This window comes from Haliotis asinina, chromosome 8 (genome assembly GCF_037392515.1).
Source record: "Haliotis asinina isolate JCU_RB_2024 chromosome 8, JCU_Hal_asi_v2, whole genome shotgun sequence".
NCBI lineage: Eukaryota > Metazoa > Mollusca > Gastropoda > Lepetellida > Haliotidae > Haliotis > Haliotis asinina.
In genome coordinates this window covers 59,550,196-59,565,450 of record NC_090287.1, presented here as the reverse complement: position 1 = coordinate 59,565,450, position 15,255 = coordinate 59,550,196, and the positions used below count along the sequence as shown (strand labels likewise).

Here is a 15,255-nt window from a genome sequence, read left to right as displayed (position 1 = left end):
TTGAGAAAAATCTCTACAAGCTCATGAACAACTCGGTGTTTGGTAAGACTATGGAGAACCTGAGGAAACGCATGACCGTGAAGCTGGTTCGGTCGAGTGAGGAAGACAAGCTCAGGAGATTGATAGCCAGTCCGGCATTCAACCGTAGTAAGATATTCACAGACAACCTGGTTGCCCTACACATGAAGAAAAGTCACATAAAATTCAACCGGCCCGTTTACGTGGGGATGAGCATCCTCGATTTATCCAAACACCTGATGTACGACTTTTACTACAACGAGCTCAAGAAACAGTACGGCGACAGGTGTGAAGTGCTGTACACTGACACGGATTCCCTGCTGATGGAGATTCGAACCGAGGACGTGTACGAGGACATGAAAAAACACCTCGATTTATACGACACCAGCGACTACCCTAAGACCCATGCCATACACAGTACGGTAAATAAAAAGGTCCTAGGTAAGATGAAGGACGAGTGTGCTGGCACGCCCATAGCCGAGTACATAGGTTTGAGACCTAAGATGTACTCCATACTGAAAGCCGACAATAGTGAGATCCGGAAGGCTAAGGGGGTTAAGAAGTATGTGGTGAAACAACACATCAAACACGCCAGATTCAAGGAAGCCCTGTTCAAGACCCGTACCTTTAGACATAAAATGAACACACTTAGAAGTGATGGACATAAGATATACGGACTGACTATAAACAAGACGTCCCTGTCGCCTATGGACACGAAACGTTGGATAGCTATTGATGGGATAAACACATACGCGTATGGACATGAAAAAATTTGAGGCTATTTACTACAGCCCGCGTGGGTACTGGAAAGGAGCTAGCGCAGTAGATAAGCTAGCTAAAATAGCGCGAGTACCCCCGGAGGAAGCCAAAGCGTGGCTTGAAAAACAAGCCCTGTGGCAGATCTATTTGCCGGCACCACGCTACGTACCTAGAAGGAGGTTCGGTATTAACATACCTAATAGCGTTCACCAGGCAGACCTACTGTTCCTACCCCACGACAAGAGGTACAAGTATGCCTTAACCGTAGTGGACGTAGCCAGTCGTTACAAGGAAGCCGAACCCTTGACCACGAAAGATTCGGCCCAGGTAGCCAGAGGATTCGAACGCATATACAAACGCAGTCCGCTGACGTGGCCAACAGAGCTGCAAGTTGACCCCGGACGGGAGTTCATGGGTGCCGTGTCACAACTGCTAGCCAAACACGATACAAAGGTCAGGCGTGGCACGGCCGGAGCCCATCGCAGCCAAGCCATAGTTGAGAGATTTAATAGGACTTTGGCTGAGCGCTTGTTCGGATATCAGTATGCTAGGGAGATGGTCACCCCTGGAAAACAATCGACTGAATGGGTCACGAGGTTACCCAAGGTGGTGTCGGCAATCAACCATGAAGTCACCCGTCTCACCGGTAAGAAACCGGCAGACGCTATCAAACTAAAATCAATAGTTGCAGAGTCGGCCGCTCCATTGCGTGGGAAGGAGAAACAGATACCAGATAGGGCCCTAGTGAGGTATCTATACCAGCCGGGGGAACACGAGGGCGATAGCCGTAAGCGAGCCACCGATCCTATATGGTCAGTCAAAACTTACAACATAGATAAAGTGGATATGAAAGCCGACGAACCTAACTTATACTACTTGAGGGATGGGCCGGGTAGGGGTTTTGTAAGAGAAGAATTATTGATCGTACCGTACGGCACAGTGTTACCTCCAACCAATACAAAGTAGGCATAGTAATTACTGCCAACTTTTTTGTAGTAGGGGTAATAGTAGCAAGAGCTAATGACCCAACCAAAGCCTTATTTAATAAATAAGGCTTTGTAGAGACATTTCTTGAAAGTGTTTTAAAACCCCTATTCCCTATACTACTCATTTTAAAATGTACATTTTAATGCTATTTATGTACCCCAAGGAGGACATTCTTCAAAGAATTCATAACCTCTACAGGTTTGTATAAGTTTTACGCCACACTCAGCAATTTCCAGCGAAATGATGGCAGTCAGTAAATAAACAAGTCTGGTGTAAACAATCCAGGGATCAACAGCATGAGCATCAATCTGCATAGTTGGGAACCGTTAACATGTGTCAACCAAGTCAGTTAGCCTGACCACCCAAACCCATTAGTCGCCTTTTATGACAAGTATGGGTTGCTGAAGGCCAATATTCCTTGGCTTGAACCTATCATGAGTATCTGATGTATTATCCTTAACCATGAGCTAAAGACTTCTTTACGTTTAAGTGACTATTATCATTGTCCTTAAACTTGACATAAGTCTGATGATCCAATTATTATAAAAGTTATTTAAGCATGTTAACTGCTTTCTGGTTTGAGATAAGGCTCTATTTGGAATGTTTATTTGTCAGTGTAACATCTGGCCATGCCTAAATGTTTGAATGAGTTACATGATACTTGGTTGATGTCTATGATTCTACAAAAGATTGATTAAACGCTTGACAGGAACGTAACGTCAGCATATTTAAGGCCTTAATATCAGATTGTTTACAATTTTTCCTTTGTTGTTACTAAAAGATTAGATGAGCTACAGTCCTGTGAGTCTTGTTTCTTTTTTTCATAGAATTATGTCTATACTTTAGATGAGACTGATCCTGACTGGGTGTCGTTTGCTGAGGAGACGGCACTGTTGCTGGCAGCCCGTCATTGTCATCTGGATTGTGTGCGAGTCTTGCTGTCTTTCCAGGCAGACCCAAACATCGCTACAAATGAAGGCTTCACACCTCTTTGGGAAGGTTGTTAGACATTTAGACTTTTGTTGCAATCTTACTGCTTCTAAAGAATTTCAGTGTTAGTTTAAGATAAGATATTTCAGATGAAGATTGAGTGAATGTTGTTTAGTGAACAAACAGTAATCATGCTGATGTTTGAAGGATGACATGTCTGGAACAGAGCGACAGGAAGTGGATTATTGTTTTGTATCAGGTTACACACTCTTAGATGCCAGGGCTGATATGCCCGAGTTCCACCATGTTTGTTTTTGAAAACTGATTTAGAGAAGAGGTGTTTAGCTGTGTCTAATTGTGTCATGTTAACTCTATATCTTACACTAATATTAGACCATATGCTTTGTTTTCATGATTGACCAACCAACCAACATCTGAATTAATTTGGTGACATCCCACATTGGGATGATTACACAGACACGACCTTTTCAAGGTCACCATGACACTTTGACAACTTTTCAAACCCTTGTTAGTGTAATATCTCATGCACACTTAGAGCCAGTAGCTTTAAATTTGGTGAAAGCCTACTTTAGCATATTACGCACACACCAGTGGATTTGGTGACCTTCACCTTATTTTCAAGGTCAACACAACTCTTTGACCACTATTCAAGCTTTACATATGCAAATGCAACATCTCTTAAAACAATGTCTTCAGTTATGTTGACAGCCTAGAATGGGTGATTATGCAGGTACCAGTGACCAAAAAATAAAAAGTAGTAAATATTTTTAAATATGTTATATGTATTTCATACTTTTTTAGCAGTGGAGGGACATTGGCGTAATAGTGGCAAATGGTTGGTTGAATATGTAATAATGTAGATAGTACACTGATAACATGAACCAGCCAGTCAGTCGTGTAGCATTATTCATACATATTTTTCATTTATGGATAATCTCTGCATACATGAAAGATAGTCTAATTTTGTTTTTCCAGCAACAAAAATGGAATGTTATGAGTGCTGTAGATTGTTGATACGTAGAGGAGCTGACACCAACACCAAGATGTTCACCAACTACACCCCGCTCCACCTAGCTGTAGAGAAAGGGTTGGACAACCTGGTTGAATATCTTCTCAATCATGGCGCCAAGCTGGACGTGCTAGCAGACCATCATCTCACACCCATATTCCTGGCAGCACAGTTTGGTCGATCTGGTAGTCTCAGATGCCTCCTCAAGGCAGCCAAGAGCAAAGGTAATGAAATTACATCTAACCCGAGTCCATTTGTCTCATAATGGTCTTCTGGATCCTCATAAAATTCAGGTTTTACAGGTGATTTCCTCTGTTGTCATTTTTCAGGCTAGTAAGGGAGACTGTTTCCATTGCTTGGTTTCAGATTCCAAATAGTACGAAGTAGCCATCCAAACTGAAATGCATGCATTTAAACTGACCTGAGTGAAAGTAATAAGCCTATATCATGGTGTGTTATTTGTCAGTAGGATTTACAGTTTCATTATCTCATCTGAAACTACAAGGCCCAGTGGAGCAGAAACCTGTGGCTTATGTATGAACAATCCCAGCTGTGGTGTTGCTAGTAAATGCTCACAGAATACCAGTTCTGCATTAAACATGGCTGCCATTGTTTAATCATTAAATGTGCACTTTGGCCATTAGTCAACTGTTTCTGCTTGCATCATTATGATTATTTTTATAAGTGAGGATTTAATGACATGGAGTTTTCATAAGATATTTGAGCAAATAGAGCATTCTGAAATTCAAAGTATCATTTCATATGTAATCTTTAGTTTCACCAGTTATGAGCCAAAGCAACTATAACTGGATCATTTGAATAAGATGCTATGGGACCACATGGCTGAGTAATTGAAGGTTAGTTTCTTGATGTTCTGATCATGCTGATTGCTTGATCCATAGTGTTGACTATGTTATACCCAGGCCTGCTTGACTTGGTGAATGAAGGTGCAGAGGACAATGCCTCCCCACTGCTGATAGCAGCACAGGAGGGGCATGAGGAATGTGTGCAGCTGTTGCTGGAAGCAGGGGCCAATGCCAACATGTCCGTCAGAGACATCAACGCTGTCCCACTGCAGTATGCCGTGTATAAAGGACACATTGGGTAAATTAGGATTTATAGGAATACCAATCTCATACCCATAACATCTTGTTTGATGTGGTACAGAAATGCCAACCCTTATGTTGTTGGTGTAATTATTACAATTTTGACCAATTAATATGCCATGACAATTCCTATGCAAAAATTACGCTTTTCTGCTGAATAGCATGAATAAAATTTCACAAGGAAGTGTTTCGTAGCATACTCATGTAAGGGTTAAGAAAATGCTTTACGCCAACAGAAATCGCTTATTCTTATAATTGCACTCATTCCAGTTAATTTGTAAGGAATTAAAGTATCTTGCGTCACCTGAAAAATTATTTTTTATGTATGGAGTTTCATAATGATTGGTGAAGTGTATTTCTGTCTAGAATATTCCTTTTGTGAAAATGTGCATTATATCGAAGCGACTGGAAGACAAGTATGACACTTTTGGGGTTCACATTACACTTTTTGACGTCCAGTATTACACTTACGCCAAAATAGGGTTGGCATCTCTGGTTGTATCACTGACACTCTGTTTGAAATGAATCTCTGTAACCTAACATTAAAAGTCATTTTAAGAGGATTTAATCATTTTTTAAAGCAGAAGTAAAGATCTCCTAAAACTTTTGTCTTCATGATCATGTGTCATGTTTCAGTTGTGTGAAGCGGCTGTTGCCGGTGACGCAGCTACATGTGTTCCGAGAGACCTACTCTGACATGCACCCTCTCCTTCTTGCCCTCAAGTTGAGTAATACATTCATCTTGAAGACACTCCTCACCTCGGGGTTTGATCCGTCTCTGTCCCTTCCACTTGATGCAGACCAACTTGCCGAGCTATCGCCATTGGCAACAGACATTGCGTCCGCCACGCATGGATCAGTTCTGTGTCATGTAAAGGATGACTGGCCACTTGATGGAGTCAGTTTGTTGTTAAAAGCAGGACTGACTCCTAATTCACAAACTAAGAAAGACTTGCCACCGTTACTAGTCATGTTGTGGAACAAGAACTTCCAGTTCTACAGACTTCTGCTAGAGCATGGTGCCAACCCCAATATCTACCATGATAATATAGTAGGCAATATTGCAATGCTGTTGGCCTTGAGGAATGATATCCACAAGGCGGAAACAGACAAGTGTTCATACGAGTGCCCCACCCACCTTCAGTACCTGTGGCCGCTGCTGGTAGCAGGTGGGGAGGCCGTGTCCCTGTTTGCCTCCCCATCTATAGACTGTGACATGGACACAGGGGACAGGATAAGTCTTCTCCATCTACTCAAGACACAGGACAGAAAAAGCTCCTTGCCAATTGTCGGCTTCCTGCTCTTCTTCTGTCATTTTGTGGACATTTCCAGTGATGTGTGTGATTTGTTTGATCCTGAGGATGCCAAAACTTTGCAGAGGATATCAGGTAGATAGCTTAGATGTTATCTACGTGGTTTAAACATAATAATGGTACTCTGGACTGTTGGTCATCAGGGCTCCAGATGTGGGATGTATTGATGTATGAACGGGTATAAATATGTATTATGCTATAGGAGATAATTTAGAAAATCTAGCATATATACTCCACAGCAATGGCTTTTTGTCTTTTAAGGACATATTTATCTGGAAAAGGTTTTTTTACACAAGAGTAGTAAGGTTGTGGTGCATATATGAAGTGAAACACACGATCACTGGTACTCCATTTCATTCCATGCAGTACTCTAAATGTACTCTTAAAGTTTTGCCAGTACTCCTATATTGAAACATAAGAAGTACATACTCCTGATGTTGAAAAATTACCTGGAACCCTAGGGCTCCTTCCACAAAGCAACCTTTGCTAAGGTTAACCTTAACTCCCCTTCTCTAACATTGCACAAAGGTTACCTAAGTCTGAGTGTAACCTTAGTGCAGTGTTAAAGAAGGGGAGTTATGGTTTATCTTAGTAAAGGCTGCTTCGTGAAAGGAGCCCCAGGATCATTTTTCATCTTGACTACTAGAGGGAGTGAGTTTAGGTTTTTGCCAGTTGTAGCAATATTCCAGCGATATGGAAGGGACATCATAAATGGGCTTCACACATTGTACCCATGTGGGAAATTGGACCATTCCAGAGTGAACAAGTCTTTATGAAATATATATTGAAAACTTCAGGTTAAGATATTTAAAGCTAAAGGGAATCCGGCCATTATGGTATGATGTAATTGTATTTTGAGATTAAGCTATTACAATTGTGTTTATGTGTTAGATGCATACAGTGTCATTGACTGCTGATAATGTTGTCATGCACAGCAAGAATATACTGACTAATGAGAGTCATTCTTTCAATATACATATTGTTTACTCTAATAATTTTATTGATCTATAAAGATGTAGACAGGAAATTTTGCATGTATGCCAGTGTTACTTTAGACCTCAAAACACCACCTTGTCTCTTTGAGAAACAGACAGTTAGTTACATCGTATGAATTTTAGGGATGTGTGAACATCAGCTTCCTCTTAGTCATTTCATTACACGGTCAAAGGTTGTGACCTCTGTTGTTTGGTTTGCAGTAGAGTGCACTAAGATTTCCTTGTCCTGACTCATGCTGTTTGGCTTATCTCCTCCCTTTATGTGAAGATCGGTGTTTGCCAAACACTACCTACAAGACATCACCACTGACGATGTTGCTGGCATTCACTAGTTAGGGCCACTTGTTGTACCACAACACCCCTTTTTATCAAGAGTGATGGTGACCCTGTGCTTGTAAAGGAGTTAGTTACTTATACATGAGAAAGGGTCAGCATCATAAAGAAAGAGTTGTTATGGATAGCTAGTTGGAGCAAGAAACTAGTGTTTCTGGAATCTCATTCTTTATCATGTGACTTGTTGAGACCAAGATGTTCTGCAGAGTAAAATGGTTGAGAATCCATGCACACATCTCGAACAGACTAGCATGAGTGATTATGACCCGGTACTCCTAATGAAGATATTTGTACAAGTGAAGGGTCGCAAGTTGTCTTGAGAGTAACCTTGACATCCAGTTGCTTTAGACACTAGCAGGATGCTAGCTGATCTATAGATTATCACGTTCTAGTCAGCGATCGCTTCAGAAGAGAAGTTCAACTGGATGTGATCTTCCCCCACCCCTTTTGACAGATGAATATAGAAAGATCAGGATAGAATTACCGCTATTACAGTTTGCGAAGGTGGGGAAGCACTTGTATGGCAGCCAACAGAATCCATCGTGGTCTGACCCACTGCTGCTTCCATCGGAGTCTTTAAGCTAATGAATGAGTCAGGATAAGAAATAGTAAATAATTTCATAAATAAAATTGATATTTTATACTTATCGTGACTCATGACGTTAAGCCCTCCTTACCACCCCACTCAGACATGTTGGATTCTCTGCAATTCTCATGTCTGGCTGATGGAATGTCGAAGAGAGCAACAAACACGGCTCATTATGTGACTGATGTGGCGGGAAATGGGGGTGCATCCTGCGGGTGAATGTGATTGTACGTCTGCTTCAAAGGATTTCAAGTATTCCACCATCTTTGCGTAGGGGGAGGAGATCAACAAATAAGCATGAGTCAGGTTAAGTATGAAATGTAAATTTTATTAGAAACTTACATGTTTTTTAATGGATGTATACAATGTTGACTAATATTTTGGTTTATCGTCTCAGGGATGTTTTATGTACACAAAGCTTAAGATGGTTGTTTCTGTTTCAGCTTCCACGAAAAGCCTTGCTCACATTTGCCGACGGAAAATAGTTCTAGAATTGGCTTCATATGGGAAATTCAACAAGAAAACCCTTGAGTCCATTCCACTGCCCTCCACAATCAAGGAATACCTTCGCTTCACAGAGTTCGGGACTCTGGGACATTTTGTACTAGACCTTCAGTCAAATCAACTAAGTAATGACTCTGTTCAATAGTGGGAGGGTTCCATGTAGTAACTGCAAATTGTACTGAAAAGTTACTGTGTTATTTTATCATGAGTACAAGAGGCAATATTCAAAATGCGTAAACCAGGGAAACTTTCAGGAAGCAACAGAAAGTGCTGATTCCGGATATGGCCATCCAGAAAACCATCTTACTTGTTTTAGGACACACGTCACATCTATTTCCTCATTCTGTTTTCATCATCATGACACATGGGTTATTAGAAATGTTCTGTAATTAGTGTCACGCTCATGGAGTTTACTCATCCTTGGCATAGTCAGACGATTCACAGGATAATTGTCAGGTCCGAGGATAAATGGCTGATCACAGGACAGCTGACTGATCCCAGTTGGTCAGCTGTTTTCCTGGACAGTCTAACCCAGGGACAATCAGCTGATCACAGGACAATTGGATGATCCCAGTTGGTCAGCTGTTTTCCAGGACAGTCTAACCCAGGGACAATCAGCTGATCACAGGACAGCTGACTGATCCCAGTTGGTCAGCTGTTTTCCAGGACAGTCTAGCCCAGGGACAATCAGCTGATCACAGGACAGCTGACTGATCCCAGTTGGTCAGCTGTTTTCCAGGACAGTCAAGCCCAGGGACAATCAGCTGATCACAGGACAATTGGATGAACCCCAGTATGGTCAGCTGTTTTCTAGGATAATCAAGGCCAGGGACTGTTAGCTGATCTGGCCAATCGCATGGCAATTGGAAGGTTCCTGGACATTCTGCTGATGTCCAGAAGAGTCAGCAGATACCCAGGTCCAGGGATACACAACCAAGTGACTACCTTATAATACATTGAATAAAGTACACCATCATTATAAATACCATCTGACCAGATATGGCAAGTTTCTGAATATTGTGGTCAGTCTTGTAATCTGTATTACCATGGACAGCCATCAGGGAGTTTGTAGTTTAACAAGCATAGGTTTAAATCTAACAACCTATATTGATGAAAATTGCTTAGGTTAACAGTGATGTAACATATCAGCTTTAGTTATTTTGCTGGAGGCACTAGATATTACCACATGTCGTCTATTAAAACGTTCACTTGATTTGAAAGGAGTTGTTATTACTGAATATCGTCCCTGTCTGTGCAAGGTAATGTACTGGGGCCCCTTTCACAAAACTCTCGTAAGCCTAAGGTCTCATAACTTTTCTCGTAGCATTCCTACTTCCTGTGTTACAGTATAGGGGCTACGAATGCTACGAGAAAAGTTACGAGATCTTAGGCTTACGAGAGCTTTGTGAAACTGGGCCCTGGTCATTGTCAAAATTTAGACACTCAAAATTTCACCAAACGGTATTGCAGAATTTAAACAGCATGTGTAACTGTAGCCACTAAAGGGAGACAACTATACTTCTCAGCTGGTATCAAATGAAGTCATCAGGACTAGACCTAATGGTATACTTTTTGTACATCTTCCTCCTGAAAACCTTGTCACTCTCAGAATGAAAGGAGTATATATCATAATCTAGGTGTACGTGAGTTGTCGACTATGATCAGATGGCTTTTGCTTATCATCAGAGTGAATATTTTCACCTAGGTGACATACAAGCTGTAATTTCTGTCAGTTTCTGACATCTCCAAATAACCACATCTGGTTTATCCCCCTTGTTCCTCTCAGAATGTATCTTTCAAATGCTGAGTATATATCAGAATCCTGGCATTCAAGTGAATGAGTATTTGACTGTATCTTTAGTTGCCATCTGCTTACCATCAGTGTAAATAATCTCATTTGGGAAATGCACAATCAAATATTTCCTTGAGAGGATGATGACTATAAGGCTCTGTACATGGGACAAATTTACTTTCAGTAAGCAATTATCCATTTTATCTGCAGCTTTGATATGTTTGGTCCTCAGCAACCCATGCTTGCCACAAGATGACTGCTTGTCGTAAGTGGCGACTGACAGGATTGGGTGGTCAGGCATGCTGACTTGATTGGCACATGTCATCAGTTTCCAAATGTGCACATCAATGCTCATGCTGTTGATCACTTGTCTGGTGCAGACTCAATTATTTACAGACCACTGCCATATAGCTGGAATATTGTTGAGTGCGGCGTAAAACTACACTACTCTCTCACTTTGATATGTTTGAATATCATCAGTCATGCTTTGTAATGTCAATTTTAGTTTTCCATCACCTTAAAAATAGATCTGTGAAAACAATGACAATAATGTGTACTTAATTCATTCACTGGATACATGCTCAAAGTACTACAGTTGGACAATATCAGTTTATATAGAAATATAGAAATGTAAGTGGTAATTGGCACTTAGACTCACAAGAGTCTCTCTATCCACATATTTGCATCAGTCAATTCATATGCTTTATGGAAAAGAATTGTATTAGAGCTTAGAAAGTTTGATATGAGTGGGAATATATTATAAAGGACAGTTTAGGGACGGCTCATAATTTATGGCTAAGGGTGGTTGATGATTTGAAGGGAAAGTCGCCCATTTTGTTGTGGGGAGGGGTGTCATCAATTTTGTACATGGGGACGGTACTTAAGTCTTAACTTTGTACAAATATGATAGGGGTGAGGTCATTTGCATTGTAGATAATCAGACTTCCATTTCATCTGTGACAAGCACTGACAGAATTTTTTTGTGTGTTGTTATATATGTGTTGGTATACCTGCACATTACATGGCTGAATGAATATTTTTGTTGCAATGATGTTTAGATGACTTATGCAGGTTTACATCATGCATTTACTTCCTCAAAATATTCATCATGCATTTAATGTACAATAGATATTTTACTTTGTCATTATACAAAGATGTGTATTTAACACTAACTGAATATACAAGGTCAAAGGAGAGAAAATAAGTTTGCGAACACATTTTAACTCTGAGTAGTAAGTTAGAAACCCAAAAAGTACCCAAGTTATATATTTTGCCAGATTTCATTTTCCCAGGATTTATTCACTTGTGAAGTGACTGCACAATTTGGACAAGAAGTTTAAATGGAAATATAATTAGTAGTGGGAAAGTGAATATCAGAGGTTACACGGATCACTGTCTCTACTTAACATTTCTCAACACAAATTTTTGTCTTAGCTTTAACTAGGTTTTCAGTCTTTACTCAAATTTATATAAAAAAAGAATCAACAAAATGTGTTATTCCCAAAGTTAACTTAAATTGATCATATATTCAATTTGAGTTTTGTAGCTTGGTTATGGTGATTTTTGTTGCTTTAAAACTCCGTAAGAAACTCTGTTTGAAGTCTGTGTCTTTGTGTTTTCTGATACATCTATGACAAGTTATGGGTAAATGAATATGAAATACATTACTATTTTTTTAACAAAAGTTTATGACGACTCATATGTGGTATACTAGTTCTTAAAATTCTCATCTTTGTTGTATATATCATGTGACAGTTGTATTGTAATGGAAAATCTGTACATAATCATACTGTGTTTTGTATTATCCATAAAGTTTTCTTGAGGATTGTTTGGCAATCTAGTGGAAGAAAAGTTGTGTTATACACTTATGTATTTATAAGGAAAGGACAATTAATGACCTTTAGCTAGTCACCTAGTCACCAAGACTGTCAGGAACATTAACCAGTTAAGTATTGCCAGGACAACAACGAACCACAACTGCAGACATTTTGGCGATCAAGAGTTGTTGGGAGCGTTAATTATTTACTGGATGGAAGATATACAGCCTTGGTAAAATAAACATATGGTGATATAAACAGAAAAGACTAAAAGTTGAGAGTGAATAAGCAAGGACCTGCCTTTCAGCCATGTTTGTAATGCATCTCTTTGAAGAGGACCAACATTTGGTGCCTTGAGTTATGGAATGTAAATCCCGGGAGGAGAGCTGGTTATTTTGAATGTCAAGCACATTTGTTAATCACTGAAACGTTAAACTTCTTTCAGTGTCTTTTAGAAGTCTGAGCGTCAGAAAAGGACAAATTGTATGGATGCATAACTTCTTTCTTCAGGTGATATAAAACATATCACATCACCTGAATAAAGAAGTTGTGTTGTTTGTGAAATCATCCTGTTGTGAAGGTAAATGTTAGGTTCAGGTTGTATTCAACAAGATTCAGACTAAAACAAACCACCTATGATAGTAGTTACAATTGTCAGGGATGCCTCCATACAACAATGCATTGATACTTCTTCTCCATTGTTAGGGAGGCCTCGATACAACAATGCATTGATACTTCTTCTCAAACGATACGATTATTAACACAATCAAAGCTGTTTTGATATTTAGTTTTGAAAGTGTTGGTTTAAATATGTTTATGTTTCCTGTAGATTTGCTATTGTATCCTGTTTTTTGATGTTATGAAAATTGTAAATGATTGCTTTCATGCACAAAGATGTGAAATTAGAAGATTTTAATCTCAGAGAATAAAAAAATGTTGATCTTTCTTTGACAGTTATAAACTATGAAATATTGATGTTTAAAATGTGACAAAATTTATGCAATAATGCCTCGAAAATAGGAATCATGGTACGTATGGAATCATGACATTGGTATCATGATACATATCAATTCATGAAACGTAAGCATCGTGACATCCCTAACAATTACATGTATTGTTATTTACTGGTACCTTCTCTAGGGTGGACCTTGCTCTGAAAAGGGTTTGGTCAAAGGTCAAGGTCATTTGTTTTATGTTTTATAAAGTCAGTTTCTATAGCAACTAAAATATATTTTTATGTACATTTACAAATCCTATCACATAAAATATTTCTGCCATGTATATTAAATGTCAAGGCTATCATTGAGGTTATTGTGTAATGTGATTGTTCTATTTGTTCCTACTTTGTGAGTGAGCAACAAATATTGGCCTTAACAGGACATTATAGAAACTGGTGGTGTCTTGAAAGATGGCATGTCATCTTGATACCAGACATATTTGTTCATGATGTCAGTCACCGGGTTATCTGTTCCAGGTTTGGTTGTTTACTGGTCCAGATTTGATATGTACAGTTCACTATCATATAGTGAACATTGGTTAAGTATTCATTCACTGTTGCATTTGTACATTTTCAATGCTGAAAGTAGGCAATTCTCAGAACCTCTTGAAGTTATATGTTTTGGGTTGTACTGCAAACACTTAGGAAGGAAAATGCAATAAAAGGTAAGATTTTTTTTTTGGACAAGTACTTTCAAATATCTGCATGTCTGTAGTTTATACCTGTTATCACAATATTCTTAAATTTAGTTTGAATTTCATTTTAATACTTACATTGTAAAACCAGAAGGAGCCCATGTGATTCTGTTGTCACTGCGGATTCACATTGCAGAGTTGTGTCCCTTGGACGTTCCAGGACCCTGATTGGGTTTGCGCTGATGTTTCTGGGTTCTTCAGCACTATACCTTTGTACGTTTCACCAAAGTGTTGGGGTAGTGGGATAGCCAATTGATTGAAGAGGTAGACTGGGGTTTGATTCCACTTATGGGTACAATGTGTGAAGCTCATTTCTGGTGTCCCCCTACCGTGATATTGCTGGAATATTGCTGAAAGAGGCGTAAAACCATTTTCACTCACTCACTGACCAAACCTGTAGATGTTTGAAACCTGCAACAATTGTGGCTTTTCTATGACATAAAGCTCCCACACAAAGTGAATACTGTTAAGAGTATCCATTAAACCCAATTCACTGACCATGAAATCGGAAACCACATTCTCATACTGAAATACTTTATTGATATAATCATTTATTAGTGTTTTTGTCACATGGAGTGGGAAAATGAGTTCAAGGTCAATGTTATTCAAAATATTCTTCGAGGATGTTGCTGCCTTATTCAAATGTGAAATGGCATTATATTTTTGAAACATCAATGTGTTCACATTTGTTATCATAGGGTATGAAAAGATTACAGTGAGTGTATTATTTTCAGTTGACATATATGTTCTAATGGCAAATTATATCCTAAATTATGATTAAGTCCAAAATATGAGTTATGAACGCTTTGTTAAATGAAAGATATGATCTGCCATCACAACACTGGTATCAAACTAGTATGGTTACCAAAGTAATCTTGTGAGTATTCTGGGCAATATAGATGAATAGAAGCTTGTAGCACTTTCATTATGTAAAATGGTGCATATCAAGCTGTTGTAACTGTACGAAAATAATTTTTTTATGCTTCAATGAAACACATTCTGGCTTGTGATTTGTCAATTCTGTCAAACTCACAATAAGATACTGAATAAATATTACAGATATAATTGTGGATGTTAAAGTTAGTTTTATTTTATCATAATGGTTTCTTTTGGGGTTTTTTGAGAACCTTGAGTCCTTGTGATCATTATTGTTTCATTTGGGGACATTTAGGAGATAAACATCATGTACACAGGAAATCATTTGGAACTGAGGGCATCAGCCAGAGGTTTCAAATGAAATATTCCTGTGTTGGCCTATTTCCATGTGTTATTGAGTATTTGAAGCATGGGAATTCATTTGGAACCGACGGCATCAGTTCCAAATATCCCTGTGCTTCAAATGCACAATAGCACCCAGAAATTGGCCAACACATGTTTTTCGGCATTGTAAACA

At 39.1% G+C, this 15,255-nt stretch overlaps 1 protein-coding gene across 1 annotated transcript in view; it reads left to right on the top strand.

Moving 5' to 3' along the window:
* The window catches only part of LOC137293617 (ankyrin repeat and SOCS box protein 3-like), a 29,989-nt gene extending 18,158 nt beyond the window's left edge, over positions 1-11,831 (top strand). Inside the window, exons 4-8 of the mRNA XM_067824262.1 lie at positions 2,611-2,763; positions 3,691-3,948; positions 4,648-4,828; positions 5,467-6,218; positions 8,501-11,831. Coding sequence (XP_067680363.1) covers positions 2,611-2,763; positions 3,691-3,948; positions 4,648-4,828; positions 5,467-6,218; positions 8,501-8,706 — 1,550 coding nt within the window. The 3' untranslated portion in view covers positions 8,707-11,831. The remainder of the gene's footprint in view (positions 1-2,610; positions 2,764-3,690; positions 3,949-4,647; positions 4,829-5,466; positions 6,219-8,500) is intronic.
* The last annotated feature ends 3,424 nt before the right edge of the window (positions 11,832-15,255 follow it).